The sequence below is a fragment of the Carex rostrata genome, chromosome 35 (genome assembly GCF_964058835.1).
Source record: "Carex rostrata chromosome 35, lpCarRost1.2, whole genome shotgun sequence".
NCBI lineage: Eukaryota > Viridiplantae > Streptophyta > Magnoliopsida > Poales > Cyperaceae > Carex > Carex rostrata.
In genome coordinates, this window is record NC_135952.1 from 1,728,194 (window position 1) to 1,747,584 (window position 19,391).

General features: G+C 34.7%; 2 protein-coding genes across 8 annotated transcripts; both read left to right on the forward strand.

The window, feature by feature from the left end:
* The first annotated feature begins 2,742 nt into the window (after positions 1-2,742).
* On the forward strand, positions 2,743-13,681 carry LOC144549446 (uncharacterized). 7 transcript variants are annotated; one of them, XM_078298185.1, is made up of 4 exons: positions 6,689-10,058; positions 10,339-10,538; positions 10,793-13,245; positions 13,418-13,681. In XM_078298185.1, exon 1 carries the CDS (start codon positions 6,748-6,750, stop codon positions 9,700-9,702), a length of 2,955 nt encoding a protein of 984 aa, XP_078154311.1. In that variant the 5' UTR covers positions 6,689-6,747; the 3' UTR covers positions 9,703-10,058; positions 10,339-10,538; positions 10,793-13,245; positions 13,418-13,681. The 7 variants fall into 7 exon arrangements, 6 of the variants coding, with proteins under 6 accessions (XP_078154311.1, XP_078154310.1, XP_078154308.1 ...); XM_078298184.1 differs by having other exon boundaries at positions 10,463-10,538; XM_078298182.1 differs by lacking the exon at positions 10,339-10,538 and having other exon boundaries at positions 10,700-13,245; positions 13,418-13,466; positions 13,552-13,681.
* A 2,358-nt stretch (positions 13,682-16,039) lies between these two features.
* LOC144549686 (aspartyl protease family protein At5g10770-like) lies at positions 16,040-18,458 on the forward strand. The gene is made up of 2 exons (XM_078298459.1): positions 16,040-16,220; positions 16,892-18,458. Exons 1-2 carry the CDS (start codon positions 16,088-16,090, stop codon positions 18,139-18,141), a joined length of 1,383 nt encoding a protein of 460 aa, XP_078154585.1. The 5' UTR covers positions 16,040-16,087; the 3' UTR covers positions 18,142-18,458.
* The last annotated feature ends 933 nt before the right edge of the window (positions 18,459-19,391 follow it).

A 19,391-nucleotide genomic window follows, 5' to 3' on the forward strand; every position in this document is an offset into this window, starting at 1 on the left:
ATCACGAACAATATACTGGTATAATTCACATTTTATTTGTTTTTTTAACGTTTCTGAACCGAACTTCAAATAAACGCAAGAAAGTATAATACGTTTTATTTGAGAATAAAACACGAAAAAACGAATTATCCGCAAAAAAAAAGGCTAAAATATTTTACTTTTAAAATTAAATTAAGAGGGTTTTTTTGCTTTCTTATTATACTGAATTAATTCCGAATTATATTCGAATCAGAAATTTTTGATTCTACCGAACTAAGCCTGAACTATTTGTTTGTCACTATGTGTGAGACCACCCAATGTTTTTACTTTGATCCTCTTGTTTTTAATGGGATTTTCTGAAAATTTTCCGACCCGTTTTGCAATGATTGATTATATCTAAAGTAACTCAAATTCTGAGTTTAGATCTATACCGTCGGATCTGTTTTGCCACAACTATTAAAGGTATTCCACGCATTCCACCTTGGACCATAATAGACCGGATTCTGATCGGACAGTCTTGATTTAAATACAAATTTTGAGTTACTTTAGAGTTACTGACTCGAGCTCCGTTAAGGGTTTTGACGCTCTCTGTTAGTTAGGATTTAGTCGAGGCATCTTCTGAAGGCTGTCGAAAAGAGAACAGTATTAATTATTCTGGGTCGGGTGATAGGCCTTTGCTAGAAACTTTTGGGCCAAAAAAGTCGGCCCATAAAGGAGAGATCTTTGTTCCATTACCATGTTTGGATGGAGAGTAGAGGAAGGAATAGGAGGTTAAGAATAGAAGGGAATGGAATGGAATGGAATAGAAAGGAAGATTAATATATTTAACCTCTTCGTGTTTGGATGATTAATGAGAGAAAATAAATGTAACTTTCCTTTCCATCTTATTTTTTGTTTGGTTGACTAAAATTTAGGAGGTTAATGAGAAATTCGGTGACTGTTGTAGGTTTGAGGAAAAAAATCTTGTATGAGAATTATATATGTAAAATGAGTAAAGCTAGCGTGTGACATGCTCACCAAGAAAATTTGGTGAGCATAACTTCAAAAGTATATCGAATCGACGTCAAATGTCAAATTCAAACCGTTGAAATCCATGTACTTCATGAGTGATGCATATACATGCAAAATTTTGAAAGTTTCAAGTTTATTTGCTACATGGTCAAGTGGTCAAAGAAATGAACATTTTATTATAAGTTATTTTATATATTCAATTTTTATTATTTCTTTGACCACTTGAACATGTAGCAAATAAACTTGAAACTTTCAAAATTTTGCATGTATATGCATCACTCATGAAGTACATGAATTTCAACGGTTTGGATTTGGCATTTGACGTCGATTCGATATACTTTTGGAGTTATGCTCACCAAACTTTCTTGGTGAGCATGTCACAGGCTAGCTTTACTCATGTAAAATATAGGGTTAGACATTTGTGTTATTTTTTCTAAAAATATTTGTAAAAAAATTTATTTCAATCCGTTACACTCCAATTTGAAAGAGACACCGATTCTATTAATTATAACGATACAAGGTTAAACCTTTCACCTCCTATACCCTTCACCTCCAACATAATTTTAACAACCAAACTCGATTCAATAGAAAGTTTTTGTTTCTTTCCATTCCCTCCCTTCCTCTACTCTCCATCCAAACAAGGTGTTAATCTCCTCTTATCTTTGCTCATCCGAATCCGATCTCTTCCCCGCTTCCTTATCTTAATCGGCGCTGTCACTTCTCACTTGAAAGAAAGAAAGAAAGAAGATGATGCCCGTGCTGTCTCTCACCCCTTTCTGTTCCCTTTCACCTTCAATTTCTCCTCGTCGTGACCTCTCTCTTTGCTGCTATGCCATCCCCAATTCCAAATCTCAATCCCTCCGAATCAGCAACAAATCAAAACCAAAATCACCCTCTGCAACTAATTCGCATTACAAAGAGATCCTTGAGCACTATAACTCTCTCTTGGTTTCTCAGAATCCTCCCACCTCGATCGATCCCTTCAATAAGCTCCTGGCTACCTTGGTTCGCAATTCCGACCCTGCCATTTATTACTTTTTTGACCTTATAACTCGAACTGATGGAATCAGTCCTAATGATTATACCTATGGTCTTATGATTAATTATTGTGCCCAAACGAATTGTCTCGACCTAGCTTTTTGTTTTCTCGGAAGGCTTCTCAAAGAGGGTCACACACCTACGGCCGTGATGTTCAGTCCAATAATCAAGGGCCTTTGTTATGAGAATAGGACTGGTGAGGCGGTAGCCATTGTTCTTTACAAAATGCCTAAGTTGGGATGCATACCTAATGCGATATCGTATAACATTCTTATCAAGGGGCTTTGCTCCAAGGGCAACATTGGTTTTTCCCTTCAATTATTATTTAGGATGGTTAAACATGGCGGTGAGTGTAAACCTTCTGTTATCACGTACACCATTGTTATTGATTTCCAAAGGGTGCAAGCCCAATGTCGTGACTTACAACACTCTTATAGATGGTTTGTGCAAATTAGGTGAAATTACGAAAGCAAAGGAGTTGATGCAAGACATGATTTTCGGAGGGTGTGAGCCCGATGTCCTGACTTACAACACTCTTCTAGATGGTTTGTGCAAAAAAGGTGAAATTACAAAGGCAAAGGAGTTCATGCATGACATGATTTCCAAAGGATGCAAGCCCAATGTCGTTACTTACAACACTCTTCTAGATGGTTTGTGCAAAAAAGGTGAAATTACGAAGGCAAAGGAGTTGATGCATGACATGATTTCAGTACCCTAACTGGTACAATGGGTAGAAAGCTGAACTGTCGTTTTAATCCAGCAGCTTTGATCTTCTAATCTATATAAAAAACAGTGACCGCTGACCAGCTCTCTCCATCTCTCTTTTTGTAAATGTAAGAACCTCTTCTCTCTCTTCTCAATACCTTCTCCTCTGCCCAGCTCGACTCAGCCTCGCCCTGGATTTCCTATTCCTCTCTCCCTCTGCCCAGGTCGACTCCTATCAGTATGTTTAAAGGATTGACCTTTGTTTGATATTTATAGATATTAATGATCCATGATACACTTGATCCCGTGAACAAGCTTCAAGCTGCATTGTATCTCGCTCAAGTTTTTGCAAGTGGGCTTGCAAGAAATACACCTTTCCAGAAATTTGAGCAGAGGTACTTTTCCATTTTGGATAAGAACTACAAAATCATATCATACCATCATTTATCTTATAGAACAAAAGTAAAGTTGATAATATTTTATAAGAACTGTCAAGCTACACAAAAGTGCTTAACAACTTGATAACTTGTCTTTTCTTTCTTTTGAAGAAAATACTTCACAAATTAAACCATTCGTAATATGGTATTGTTTAAGTTTTTTCTTGCTAACACATGAAAAATATAAATAGTAAATTTGAGATTGCTACCAGTTCAATGTCAGTTTTCTGGTAGCAGGCATGGTCTGTACCAGTGTTGTGTTGCATACTGGCGTGAACTGTAACCTCAACTATGCTTGATTTGTCCTTAATTTGAGCCTAAATTGACCTCATTTTAGCTTCATTTATGCAGTTAAGTGTATTTGATTCTCATTCTCACATACACTACTTGAAAACAACAGGTCCGGTTGAACCCCAAAACAAGGTAAATTCACCACATGATTATCTCTTCTAGATTCTTTTAAAATGCTCAAATCAGGACATTCTTGTCAGTAAAATATGAGTAAACATATTTCAGGTTCCCTTTTTACCATTTCAATCATTCCACTACTAAGTCATTGCACTTACTATAGATGTGTGATGTGTAAACAAGAAGAGGAATCAGTGGTGTATTATTTGTTCTCAAAATGTCAAACGGTAAAATGCTTCTACTCAATGGTATTAAACAGGTTTTCAATACCGTAAGGAGTGCACAGGGGCAAAGAAGAACTAGAGAAATAATATAATTGATAGCACAATTTTTCTTTTGGAGGTAGTAGTGCATGAGGGTTTTCAGAGATCAGAATAAACTAGTAGTGCTGGTAAAAGAAGTGCAAGCTGAGCGTGTTCACCTCTAGTTCCAATTAGAAAAAAAAAAAAGTGGTTTCACTTTTGCTTTGGCTGTTATGATTCATTTGGGTTCTTATATTTGCATTTTTTTTGTTTCTTTCTTAGTTCAATTCTTATGTTTTGGTTTCTTTCTGTTTTACTTTTCTGCAGAATTTTTTTTTTTTTGGTGGCTTAAGAGTCCAGTTAACATGTTTTGTAACAGGTTTTAATTCAAAACCTTAACCGTTTGTTAATCATCAATAAAATACAAGTTCAAGGGCATTGTTGTCCTTTTCACAAAAGGAAATCATAATGTTCTATTACTTCTGATTCTCATCTTGATATTCATATAACATAAGAACAAAATTAGATTCAATTATTTTTCATTTTGCAGATTTTTACAAGGAACAGATTAAGAGAAATAAATAAACTAATCTAGATCTGGAAAAATAAAGTTGAAGTCAACTAAAAGTTGACCAGAACAAAAAACACAGATTTGATTAGAACAAAGATTTGCACATGTATATAAATATATAAATAAACTTACTATAAACAAAGATTTGCACATTATGCTGAAACATTCATAAAAAGAATTATACTTGTGAACAATACCAGTATATGGTATGTAAATAACACTGTTCAGTTGCAATTTTTGTTTTCTGCTCCTGATCAACTGTACCTGTACACTAATGTAGAGGTTAGCAATTATGAATGTCTGTACTCTAACATTATTTGTTACAAGATTAAAACATCACAACAATATTACTTGTTACAACTACAACAACATTGATGTCATTCAAGCAAGGATGAAATCCCAAATGACCAATCATACAATAAAATAAATATTCACTAATTGCATTCATTTTTACACAAGTTATGATTACAAAACACAACACCACAATTGAAACGGAGATATGTTTGACTTCCTCGTGATTTATATTTAAGAGTATGTCATAGATGGAAGAATATTTTTCAAGTTTTAGGAAAAAGTTTCTTTATTTCATTTTTTATATGAAAAAAAATTATATGCATTATGATCTGTTTATTAATAAATAACAACTAATAGCATATCTGGAGAACAGATAAACAGTGGGGGGCGGACTGGCGTTGATTATTCTGGTAAGTGGGCCCACAGCTTGTTTGATAATTGCATTGCCCACAACTTGTTTGATGAAATTCCTCAATGAAGTAACTTTTCTTATGTTGAAAAAAAAAAAAACTGTTGATCTTCATCAAAATTCTTAAAATATATCTGTTGTTATACTGAAGGAAGGAATAACAATAACCGTTGATCTTCATCGAAATTCGTGAATGAAAAATTTTGAACGGTTTCATTTAGGTACTGTTCAGTCACAGTAAATATTTTACTGTTCATGTGAGAAAAAAAAATTCACTCGGACTGAATTTATTTTTTCCCACATAAACCGTAAAAATCAGTTCAAAAATTTTACAATCTCATTTTCATTTCTTTTCTCCTCCGTCCGTTGAACAGGGCCTTAGAATAACAGCACATTTATTTCCCGTGCTCGAGGGCAAAATGGAAAACCAAACAAATATGGAAACATAAATAAAGGCAGTGCTCGAATGGGCCCCACCTTACGTCTTTCCAATATAAAAACTTTTTATCTATATTTTTTATTTTATTTTCACATTTGAACGCTCATAAGTCATATCTTATATATATATTACGATCGAGTATCCAAGTGAGTTAATATTTTGTTGAGTTAGGCTGGGGTGCTATGGATAGCATAGTGGCCTCCCGTGCTACGGCTCAATATTCAAGTTTTCCAAATCCAAACGGTCGATCCGAACCGTTCATCTTATTCTCCATATTAATATCTGCTTGGAGACCAAATTTTATAATTTTCTGAATTGTTTTACTATTTATTAAGCCACTTTGAAAATCGCTAATCCAACGGTTTTACTGTTTTGTACAGCCACCGTTGGATCAACAATTTTGTAAAATACTTAATAAATAGTAAAACAATTCAGAAAAATGTAAAATTTGGTCTTCAAGCAGATATTAATATGGAGAATAAGATGAACGGTTCGGATCGACCGTTTGGATTTTGAAAACTCGAATATTGAGCCGTAGCATAGAGGCCTCTATGCTATCCATAGCACCCCAGCCTAACTCTATTTTGTTTTCATAATATTTCTGAAATTGTTAGAATCCGATCTTATGTTAAATATGTTTTGTGAGCTCCAAAATATTTATTTTTTATGACTCATTTTGTAGGTACCACTTATGCCATGTTGTATGGATACAGATACGGATACTGTATCGAATACAATATAGATATAACGATACGGTTATTTTCAAAAGTCAAGAATACAATACGCCTATTATACATATTATTTTAAATTACAGTTAAATTGTCATCATTACTTGCGCTATTAAGAAAATTAAGAAAAAATTTGACATTTTTTTCAAGATATTTACAAAATCATATATTGTTTCTAGATGGTCACAATTTTCTAAAAACAGTGTTTTTCTACTTATCTTAAAAGATAGTCAAAATTTTCAAAAAATAAAAAATTTACTCTCCAATCATTTTTAGCAATTATTCTGGGTCAGGTTGTAGGCCTCTGCTAGAAACCTATGGGCCAGAAAAATCGGCCCATAAATGAAAAAGAAGATGATGTGACTTATCTCAATATCTTATCGTTGCTCATCCGATTCCGATCTCTTCCTCGCTTCCTTATCTCACTTCTCACTTGGAAGAAAGAAAGAAAGACAGAAACGCCCAAACCTAAAAAAGAAGAAGAAGATGATGTCGGTGCCCGTGCTGTCTCTCACCCCTTTCTGTTCTCTTTCACCTTCAATTTCTCCTCGTCGTGACCTCTCTCTTTGCTGCTATGCCATCCCCAATTCCAGATTTCAACCCCACCGAATCAGCAACAAATCAAAACCAAAACCACCCTCTGCAACTAATTCGCATTACAAAGAGATCCTTGAGCATTATCACTCTCTATTAGCTTCTCAGAATCCTCCCACCTCAATCTATCCCTTCAATGACCTCCTGGCTACCTTGGTTCGCAATTCTGACCCTGCTATTTATTACTTCTTCGACCTTATAATCCGAACTGATGGAATCAGTCCTAATAATTATACCTATGGTCTTATGATTAATTATTGTACCCAAACGAATCGTCTCGACCTAGCCTTTTGTTTTCTTGGAAGGCTTCTCAAAGAGGGTCACAAACCTACGGCTGTGATGTTCAGTCCAATAATCAAGGGCCTTTGTTATGAGAATAGGACTAGTGAGGCGGTAGCCATTCTTCTTTACAAAATGCCTAAGTTGGGATGTATACCTAATGTGATATCGTATAACATTCTTATCAAGGGACTTTGCTTTAAGGGCAACATTGGTTTTTCCCTTCTGTTATTTTTTAGGATGGTTAAACATGGCGGTGTGTGTAAAGCTTGTGTTATCACGTACAACATTGTTATTGATGAGCTTTGTAAAGCAGGTCAACTCGCTAAAGCATTTGGTTTGTATAGACAGATGTGTCCTGCTGGGGTTATACCTAATACTAATACATACAACTCGTTGATTAATGGGTTGTGCAAGAAAGGTGAAATTACAATGGCAAAGGTGTTGATGCATGAAATGATCTCCAAAGAATGCGAGCCTAATGTCGTGACTTACAGCACTCTTATAGATGGGTTATGTAAGAAAGGTGAAGTTACAACGGCAATGGAGTTGATGCATGAAATGATTTCAAGAGGGTACGAGCCCAATGTCGTAACTTATACCACTCTTATAGATGGGTTATGTAAGAAAGGTGAAGTTACAACGGCAAAGGAGTTGATGCATGAAATGATTTCCAAAGGGTGCAAGCCCGATGTCGTGACTTATACCACTCTTATAGATGGGTTATGTAAGAAAGGTGAAGTTACCAAAGTAGAGGATTTGATGCATGAAATGATTTCAAAAGGGTACAAGCCCAATGTCGTGACTTACAATACTCTTATAGATGGTTTGTGTAAGAAAGGTGAAATTACGAAGGCAATTGAGTTGATGCATGACATGATTTCCGAAGGGTGCGAGCCCGACGTCGTGACTTACAACACTCTTATAGATGGGTTATGTAAGAAAGGTGAAGTTACAACGGCAATGGAGTTGATGCATGAAATGATTTCAAGAGGGTACGAGCCCAATGTTGTAACTTATACCACTCTTATAGATGGGTTATGTAAGAAAGGTGAAGTTACAACGGCAAAGGAGTTGATCCATGAAATGATTTCCAAAGGGTGCAAGCCCGATGTCGTGACTTATACCACTCTTATAGATGGGTTATGTAAGAAAGGTGAAATTACGAAGGCAAAGGAGTTGGTACAAGACATGATTTTCAGAGGGTGCGAGCCCAATGTCGTGACTTACAACACTCTTATAGATGGTTTGTGCAAAAAACGTGAAATTACGAAGGCAAAGGAGTTGATACAAGACATGATTTTCGGAGGGTGCGAGCCCGATGTCGTGACTTACAACACTCTTCTAGATGGGTTATGTAAGAAAGGTGAAGTTACCATGGCAAAGGAGTTGATGCATGACATGATTTCCAAAGGGTGTGAGCCCGATGTCGTGACTTACAGCACTCTTATATATGGTTTGTGCAAAAATGGTGAAATTACAAAGGCAGAGGAGTTGATGCATGACATGATTTCCAAAGGGTACAAGCCCAATGTCGTGACTTACAACACTCTTATAGATGGGTTATGTAAGAAAGGTGAAGTTACAACGGCAATGGAGTTGATGCATGAAATGATTTCAAGAGGGTACGAGCCCAATGTCGTGACTTATACCACTCTTATAGATGGGTTTTGTAAGAAAGGTGAAGTTACAACGGCAAAGGAGTTGATGCATGATATGATTTCCAAAGGGTGCAAGCCCGATGTCGTGACTTATACCACTCTTATAGATGGGTTATGTAAGAAAGGTGAAGTTACAACAGCAAAGGAGTTGATGAATGAAATGATTGCCAAAGGGTGCGAGCCTGATGTCGTGACGTACAACACTCTTATAGATGGGTTATGTAAGAAAGGTGAAGTTACAACGGCAATGGAGTTGATGCATGAAATGATTTCAAGAGGGTACGAGCCCAATGTCGTAACTTATACCACTCTTATAGATGGGTTATGTAAGAAAGGTGAAGTTACAACGGCAAAGGAGTTGATGCATGAAATGATTTCCAAAGGGTGCAAGCCCGATGTCGTGACTTATACCACTCTTATAGATGGGTTATGTAAGAAAGGTGAAGTTACAACGGCAATGGAGTTGATGCATGAAATGATTTCCAAAGGGTGCAAGCCCGATGTCGTGACTTATACCACTCTTATAGATGGGTTATGTAAGAAAGGTGAAGTTACAACGGCAAAGGAGTTGATGCATAAAATGATTTCCAAAGGGTGCGATCCTGATGTCGTGACTTACAATACTCTTATAGATGGGTTATGTAAGAAAGGTGAAGCTACAATGGCAAAGGAGTTGATGCATGAAATGATTTCCAAAGGGTGCGAGCCCAATGTCATGACTTATACCACTCTTATTGATGGGTTATGTAAGAAAGGTGAAGTTACAACGGCAAAGGAGTTGATGCATGAAATGATTTCTAAAGGGTACAAACCCAATATTGTGACTCATACCATGCTTATAGAGGATCCGTATCCTCCCAAGTTCCCTAACTTGTACAATGAACAGAAATCTGAACAATCCTTTTAATCCAGCAGCTTTGATCTTCTAATCTATATAAAAAACGGTGCCTGCCGCGTGACCACTGATCAGCTCTCCCTATCTCTCTTTTCATCAACGTAAGAACCTCTTCTCTCTCGTCTCAATACCTTCTCCTCCGCCCAGCCCGACTCTACCTCCCCCTGGATTTCCTATTCCTCTCTCCCTCCGCCCAGGTCAACTCCTATTAGTATGTTTAAAGGATTGACCTTTGTTTGATATTTATAGAAATTAATGATCCATGATGCACTTGATACCGTGAACAAGCTTCAAACTGCATTGTATCTCGTTGAAGTTTTTGCAAGCGGGCTTCCAAGAAAGACACCTTTCTAGAAATTTGAACAGAGGTACTTCTCCATTTTAGATAAGAACTACAAAATCATATCATATCAGCTTTTATCTTATAGAACAGAAGTAAAGTTGATAATATTTTATAAGAACTGTCAAGCTACACAAAAGTGCTTAACAACTTGATAACTTGTCTTTTCTTTCTTTTGAAGAAAATAATTCTTTAGGTTGAACCATTCGTAAAATGGTATTGTATAAGTTTTTTCTTGCTAACACATGAAAAATAGAAATGTTAAATTTATGATTGGTACCAGTTTGATGCCAGTTATCTAGTAGCAGGTACGGTCTGTACTAGTGTTGTGTTGCATAGTGGCGTGAACTTTTGAGAAGGGTAACCTCAACTATGCTTGATTTGTCCTTAATTTGAGCCTAAATTGACCTCATTTTATCTTCATTTATGCAGTTAAGCGTATTTGATTCCCATTCTCACATACAGTACTTGAAAACAACAGGTTCTTTAGGTTGAACCCCAATACAAGGTAAATACACCACATGATTTTCTCTTCTAGATTCCTTTGAAATGCTCAAATCAGCCCATTCTTGTCAGTAAAATATGAGTAAACATATTTCAGGTTCCCTTTTTACCATTTCAATCATTCTTGTCAGTAAAATATGAGTAAACATATTGCACTTACTATAGATGTGTGATGTGTAAACAAGTAGAGGAATCAGTGGTGTATTTGTTCTCAAAATGTCAAATGGTAAAATGCTTCTACTCGATGGTTTTAAACAGGTTTTCAATACCGCAAGGAATGCTTCACCAATTTTAGAACAATGTGAGCGAATTAATAATGAATGCACAGGGGCAAAGAAGAACTAGAGAAATAATACTGATAGCACAATTTGTCTTTTGGAGGTAGTAGTGCGCGAGGATTTTCAGAGATCAGAATAAAGAACTAGTAGTGCTGGTAGAATAAAGTGCAAGCTGAGCGGATTCTCCTTTGGTTCCGATTAGAAAAAAATATTGTTGCAATTTTGCTTTGGCAGTTATGACTCATATGGGTTCTTATATTTGCTATTTTTTTTTTTTTGGTTTCTTAGTTCAATTTTTATATATGTTATGGTTTTCTTTCTGTTTTACTTTTCTGCAAAAAAAAAAAAAAAATTGGTGGCTCAAGAGTCCAGTTAACATGTTTTGTAACAGGTTTTAGTTCAAAACCTTAACCGTTTGTTAATTATCAATACAATACAAGTTCAAGGGCATTGTTGTCCTTTTCACAAAAAAAATCATAATTTTCTATTATGATTTGATAAGTCATATTTCACAAAACTGCTTGTAATCCCTCTAATCCAATCCACACCACTGGTATTTTAATCTGGGTTTATACATGCAGTACCAGTTCAACCAGAGGATCCAAATCTTATGTTCAAAATTGAATCCACCTTCTGCAAGGTAAGTGGTATATATGCTTCTTAGTTTTACTTTTAGTTTAATTGACGTTAAGTTTGGTTGAATTGAAGCCAATTATGCATTATATATATTTTCTAGTGAAAAGTATCCACACAAAACTAGTTATGGGCATTCAACAATTTCAGTCAGGAATTGGTGCTCTATAATAACTTGACAATTTTGGTTTTGAAAGTGTTCACTAAAAGTGATCAATGGTTAAATAATATCACTATTAATCGATTGGACATGACAATTATGCATCTTTTATTACATAATTAGAGTACACTTGTAGGGATAAACTATGAATTACAAGTTTTGGAATCTTGCGTTTTAAATTGGAATTTAAGATGGTGGATCAAAATTAGCTTTGATTTATCATGAATTATGTTTTCATCTTTGAACAAAAATAATCATTGTAGTTAACAAAACGAGTGGAGAAGGAAAGATGTAAACACTTTTAGCTTCAAACTGTCAACATTAATAATATATAAATGATTGGTGAGGATTTCTAAAATTAGAGTACAAAATAATTACTAATAACACAAAAATAATAATTGATGAAGTGTTATATATTTCCATGTGCATCTAAATTGTAAATGATACCCAATAAGACATGAACTTTGCTGAGCAGTGATGTCTAGATCAACTGGCATTGTCTTGACCATGCTCGAGTCCAAACCAATTTTGATTTGTATTAGGTCTAAAAACTTTTGACTATTTGAATTCTTGATGCTTATGAATTAATTATGTGTAGTCTATGATTGATTTAGTATGAACCAAGTGTAAGAATGCTTTTAGATCTAGAAAATTACCGGTCTGGTTACGTTATCATTTCTTTAGTCCCACATTGTTTTTTGAATAGAAATTGCCTATCTCATAGACTATAAAAGTACCTGGAAACTGTCTATTGAGACACAGTTCAGATGTATCATGGCTAGGGTTTGTTCAAGTTTCCCTGTGAAATTTGCCGTGAATCCCCTGAACTTCGCCGATCCACTTACTAGTAAGTTTTTATTTTATTATTTTTTATTGTATTAGATATTTTTATTTCTTTCTTTATTTTTTATTGTATTAGATTAAAGCATTTCTTATTACAAGTTAGCAGCAGCGATGCTGCTAGATCTATCCTTAATGAAAAAAAAATCTTTAGAGCTCTCTATCAGAATTTCTAGGATTTTTCTTTCATTTGCTCCAACCAGTCCTTTAGAATTTCCATCTTGAGCCCCTTCTACCGTCGATTTATTTCTAAATCAGACATAATGAAAAAAATCGTAAAATTGTATTTTGTAAAAAAATTACTTTTAAATGAAATTGGATTAATAGTAATAAATGAATAATCATACACATACATTGTCCCATAAATACTTGTTGAGATAAGCAAAACTTTTCATGACAATATATACAATTTAATGTGTATATGTTCTTGTTAGGGCTTTTTCAAAACCCTTTAAACACATTTTTTTTTTAAATTATATTATCTGCTGTGTTTTTCTATTTTATAACAAGTAAATTTCTCCTCTAGTTCTCACTTTTTGAGTTCCTATGAACTCGTACAATAAACTTTGGTAGAGAATTGAAAGAACACTATGCGGCTACATGAATTAAATGAAACTGTTTTAAGCCTTTGTTGGGTTATACAAGAAATCACACATTGAGTTAGATTCTGATGAGTTTTAAATTTTTGATAGATTATGGGCTGGGATGGATTCAGCCTCATGGACTTCACAAGTTAGTGACACTAAAATCTTCAAGTTAGTAGCAAATTTTTTGATACATCAAGAAGAGACGGCATTCTGGTAAATTTATGTTTATTTCGATGTTAAAGTTACTTAATTTCCCAACAAGACTAAAGATAATATATTATTAAAATTACAACATTTTCATGAGCTTTATAGTAAGTTTATAAATCATTTGTTTCAATCACAATATAAATCATAACAACGAATTAATGTGCCTCTTGCATTACAGTGAATCAGGTACAGGATGAGCCAACCACAAGCCCTGATCCTGACTGGATGTAAAAAAAAAAAAAAAAAAAATATATGCATCTTTCATTTTACTTTTATTTTGTATTTCATAAAAAAATTATATCTTATTTATAGGGGATGCATTTAAGTTTCTGGACTTCAAGTTAGTGACACTATGTATGTAAATGTGTGGGATGTATTTAAGTGTTCATTCTGTTATAAATTTTGATAATGTAAGAACAATTTATATGATGTCTATCTTTTACTTGAATTGTATTTGTTGAATTATTAAACTATTTTCATTCTACAGTAATGTGACATTAATTGTATGTTCATTGAGTCTTAAATGTAAAAGCATGTTTTTAATTTTCATCGAGATCCACACAGATTTTGTCGATTTGGGGGAGGGACGCTGGAGGAAAGAATGAGAAGGAAAGAGAAAGGGTCACGGGCATGGGGGTCAGTATGCTCGGGCAGGAGAAGTTATAGGAGACGGAGGCTGCAATCGGGTCCCACCATTTTTTATAAGAACCCAGAGCCGTAAGGCGCTAAATCAACTGACCAGTGGGCCCGTCAGATAAGTAGCGAACCGCTGAGTCCGAATTGAATCCTGACCCGTTTCGAAATCGCGAGGAAGAAGGAGAGACGGGCTGGGCAGTCAGAGGCTCAGAACAGAAGTACCCACGGTCAGGATTTTAATTAAAATTAGTTCCGCTGACCGAAGGGACCCGCATAGTCAGTAATGGAGGGGACTCGTGTGGAACGGACTGGAGATGAGGAAGAAGCGAAGAGACCTCGATCTGTTCGCTGAGTCAGCGCCACATGGCATTACATCGTGCGTTTGGAAGATCCGCTTCATCATTTCTTTTGATTCTTCTTTCTTTCTGATCGTCTATAAATACTCTATGACTTTATCCAGTTAGATTAGACTGTAAATACTCTAGCATTAACAAAAAAATTGTTAATTTTGTGATTAATAATTGATTATTGGTTATTGATAAAATGATTTGTAAATTTGGAAAATAAATACGCATCATATAATGATCAAAATAAATTTACAATTTTAATTAAATATCCACAAAATTACCCAGAATACTAGAAAAAATAATTAGTTTTGCAAGGTTCTTATCTGCATAAGTTTAATCTTTTGATTATAATAATTGTTGTAAATAACGGTATGCGATCGTCGGACAGACATGGTACCGCTAAGCGATTAATCGAGAATAATCAGAAATAATTGGTCATAATTGAAAATAATCGGTCGATTAGTCTGAAAAATTCATGACAGTTTGGTCACCGTCAATAACTAATCGATCGATTAATCGGCTTAAACAAACGTTTTTTACAACACTGATCAGGATATATGTATGCAAGAAATCACCATTTTTGGAAATAGAAGGAATAATTAATTAATGTATGAATGGATAGCCGTATAGCTTTCTTGAGTTGGTGATAGCAAAGATGTGGGACATGTATTGATACTTGCAAGGTTCTGTCAACCTTACTTCCTAGACTCATTTTTCTTCATCACCATTATGTCATAAATGCATACTTGCAAGGCTAGTGCAATTTTATGCTAACCGTCCGATCAGATTCTGCACGAATATTAAAGAGATCAAGTGAATTTTACATCATACCGGATTAATTCGGAAAATTTATACTTGTAAGGCTAGTGCCACTTTATGCTGACAATCAGAATCTGCATGAATATTAAAGAGATCATGTGAATTTTACATCAGACCGGATTAATTCGGAAAATTTATACTTGCAAGGCTAGTGCCACTTTATGCTGACGATCAGAATCTACACGAATATTAAAAAGACCTTGTGAATTTTACATCAGACATGATTAATTTGGATTTTGATCGGACAGTCCGGATCAAAACTCAAATTTTGAGTTACTTTAACTACTTGTGATATGTATTTCGTAAAATTGAATGTTGAAATGTTGAAATCAACTAGTACTAGAATTAATTTCATTTGTGAATTAAAGTTCAAAAAAAAAAAAAAATTCAATGTATACCAATCATACAAGTGACCCAAAAGTTTGCCCCCTCAATACTATATATGTTATTTTGAGTGTTAGTTTGGTTCTCCTTTTTATTTATATTATTTTTTGTGCATATATATATAATCAATATATATCCGAAAATGTCACGTGCAAGGATGGGATATCAAGTATTTCTTTTTTTATTTCATTTGAAAGCCAAAGAAAAAAAAATATGTTTTCAATTATTATATCAGGATGAGATTATTTTCTTTTAATGAAATTATTCAACAAGTAATGTTCATAATGACTTTAATGTCCATTGAAATTATTTTCTATATATGAAAACAAAATTAAAATACAATGTTTTAAAATTAAAATTTATTATTTACAACTTGGAATCAAAATACTGTTACTCTGATCCTGACCCTTTCATACTATATATATATATATACCATGCGGTAAAATACAGACAAAGCATCTAAATAAATTATATAAGCTCCAGAGATAACTTATCTTCAAATCAAAAACTTACAAAGACCCCACAAATTTATAGTTTATTTTATTTGTCTTATTTTATGGGTGGGGTTGTAATTGGTGCATCTATATAAAGACAAGCCATGTACTTGGCAAAATATACACTTGTACTTCTCCAAACCAACTACTTGAAATTCAAATCAATTAATGGCTTGTCATGGGAATTTATTGGTTGTTGTTCTCTCTCTATTACTAACATTTGCACCTCTTGCAAGAAGTTCAATGCACACAATCAATTTGGATTCTCTCATGGCATCTAACACTTGCTCCTCTCCTCAAGGTACAAAATTTGGATTCTCTCATGGCATCTAACAATTAATTAGATATATTTCAAATGAGGTATTCAAATAATTAAAACATATATACTTTACAAGTGATGTGTTTATATAAAAAATTTACAAATTTTCTAATTTATTTAGTACAAAATTAAATAGTCGAAAAATAATAATAAAAATGAATGCAATTAAAATTAATGTATGAATCTTTATTTTTTTACCACTTGATTTTATACTAAATTTATAAATTTTACATATAAACACATTACTCGTGAAGTAGAACAGTTTTACCGGTTTAAATTTATTATTTGAAATCTATCCAAGTATTTATAAAATTTGCATGTAACTGTCAACTGTTTATTTATCAATGGAGAGCTAGCATATATAATGTAGAATTTACTAATATATGAACAGAACTAAAATATGAAAAATTTACCAGCCATTATCATCCTTTGGTAAAAAGTAATAATTAAAAAATATATATATAAACATGAAAATGAAAGACCGGCTGCATGTTTCCTTGGCTTACATTTTGGATTCGAATCAAGTTGTTGGATAGAGATATGTAACTACCATGCCCAATAAAAAAATGTATGATATTTTTGGAATCATGAACAAGATACATACATACATACATCTTCTCTCAATATTAAATAAAAATTATTTATAATTTCAGACATCAAAGAATCAGGACCGGATGATCTGAGTCTGCAGCTTGTTCACCGGTACAGCCCGTGCTCTCCTCTCGGCCTCGACGAAAACCCGACTCATGAACAAATCCTTGCGCAGGATCAATCCCGAGTCGACTCGATTCATCGCCGTGTCGCAACAGCTTCCAAAAGAGAGAAGGCATACAACCCGTTAAATTCCTTGGAGATCCCGGCACACTATGGTGCATCGATTGGCACCGGGAATTACATCGTATCAGTCGGTTTCGGTACCCCGAAAAAGTACTTCTCGGTCATCTTTGACACGGGAAGTGACGTTACGTGGATTCAGTGCAAACCGTGCGTATCCGCTTGTTATTCTCAGCAAGACCCGATTTTCGACCCGACACAATCCTCTACGTACCGCAACATCTCGTGCAGTTCAAATTATTGTGACCAGTTAGACACCCAGGGTTGCTCTGGAAGTAGTTGCCTCTATGCCGTGCAATACGGGGACGGTTCTTACACGGTTGGTTTTTACGCACAAGATACACTTACGCTTACCGCAAGTGATGTGGTACAGAATTTTCGATTTGGGTGCGGAGAGAACAATGATGGGCTCTTCGGAAAGGCAGCCGGATTACTCGGTCTCGGCCGTGACTCAACATCTTTTGTCTCTCAAACAGTTGGGAAATATGGAGGTGTTTTCTCGTACTGCCTCCCTGCTACCACCACCACAACAGGCTACCTAAGTTTCGGTACCGGCTCCGTACCAACAAATGTGAAGTACACACCATTACTGACAAACGAAGATGCCCCGACATTTTACTATTTAAATCTGATCGGGTTAAGTGTAGGTGGTAAACAACTACCAGTATCCTCAACGGTTTTCACGAATGCCGGAACCATAATCGACTCCGGTACAGTAATCACGAGATTACCATCAGATGCCTACTCCGCTTTGCGTACCGCCTTTAGGCAAGCCATGTCACAGTACAAAACTGCACCAGCTCTATCCATACTTGACACGTGCTACGACTTCACGGGGTATTCTAGCGTGACAATTCCGGTAATTTCATTCATTTTTTCGGGATCAACAGTGACTCTCGATGCCGCCGGAGTGTTCTATGTCAACACCATCTCTCAGGTTTGCTTAGCGTTCGCCGGAAACAGCGACCCGAGCGATTTTTCAATCATAGGGAATGTGCAACAAAGAAAGCTCAATGTGGTTTATGATGTGTCAAGGAAGCTTGTCGGGTTCGGCCCGGGGACGTGCTAAGAGTCTGTTCAGAATTTGGACCAATCCGAGACGAGCCGGTAATGCACGGAGTTCCTTTAAGATTCGTGCTAATATATAATGGACCGGATTCAAATTCAAAACACTGAGTTACATTAGATGATATGAATTCGATCGACATGCTAGATGGATGGTGTAGTGTTGGTTTGTAATTCGTAAATAATAATTAATAAGGTCATTAATTAGCAAATTATGAATTTAATTGGAGATATGATAGGTGTTAAAATAATGTAACCGTTGAATTAATGCTTGTATTTCTTATGTAATTAATAAATTAATAATAGGAATAATTAATTACATTTAGAGAAGGTGTTGGTATTCTTTTCACAATATTCTCATATATTAACACAAATAATATTATTTTTGAATTGTTTTTGGCGAACCAAACGTAATCTAACATTTTATTCAGATGAAGAGTAGAAAAAGGGGAGAAATTTTTCAAAATAATTTTTTTTATTTGGTTAAATATTCAATAAAAGGATGAGGTTAATAGAAAGTACTTTTTGAACATCTTGTAACTTTATAAAAATTACATTTTATTAATCTTAAAATTAAAGTAATAATGAAGATAATTAAGATAAACCAAATAAAAGTTGTACAAAATATTGTAACATTTTGTCTAAAAGAATCCTATTTCGTTCCCCCGTCTCCTGTTTTATTTATCTTGTAACAAACAGAGGTTTGGGGCTAATATTGAAATTTTACAGGGGTACTAAAGAAACTTTTCACCTTATTATCTAAAAGATAATTTGGGACCAGAGCCAGTGATTCTCTGAGGTAACTCAAATTTTGATTTTGGATCCGGACCGTCCAATCAAAATCTGAGCCGATCTAATTTGAGGTGGATTTCACGGCCCCATCAATATTCGTGCCAAAGAAGATCGGACGGTTCAGATCTAAAGTCAAACTTTGAGTTACCTTAGGTTTATGATTTCAGTCAAGTGAGAACAATGGTCGAATGGTTCTTTGACGCACTAAGAACGAAATAAATATCACCCCGTAAAATCATTATTAATAAGGGGTCCGGATAGAGATCAAGTATATAGATTTTTTAAATTACAAATGATCAATTTTATAATTTCATAATGTTTTTTTTTGCTAAATTATATAAAAATTTATTAAGAAATACAAAAAAATTAAAAATAAATAAAAGTCAATTAACTTATTTACAATATGTGCTTCTGGTTCCGGATCTCTAAAGTAACTCAATTTTTGAGTTTAGATCTGAACTC

Excerpts from the sequence above, each read along its gene's own strand:
- LOC144549686 (XM_078298459.1), top strand. The coding sequence starts at position 16,088 with ATGGCTTGTCATGGGAATTTATTGGTTGTTGTTCTCTCTCTATTACTA. Across the intron at positions 16,221-16,891 it reads CACTTGCTCCTCTCCTCAAG|ACATCAAAGAATCAGGACCG; the intron begins GTACAAAATTTG and ends TTATAATTTCAG.
- LOC144549446 (XM_078298185.1), top strand. The coding sequence starts at position 6,748 with ATGATGTCGGTGCCCGTGCTGTCTCTCACCCCTTTCTGTTCTCTTTCA.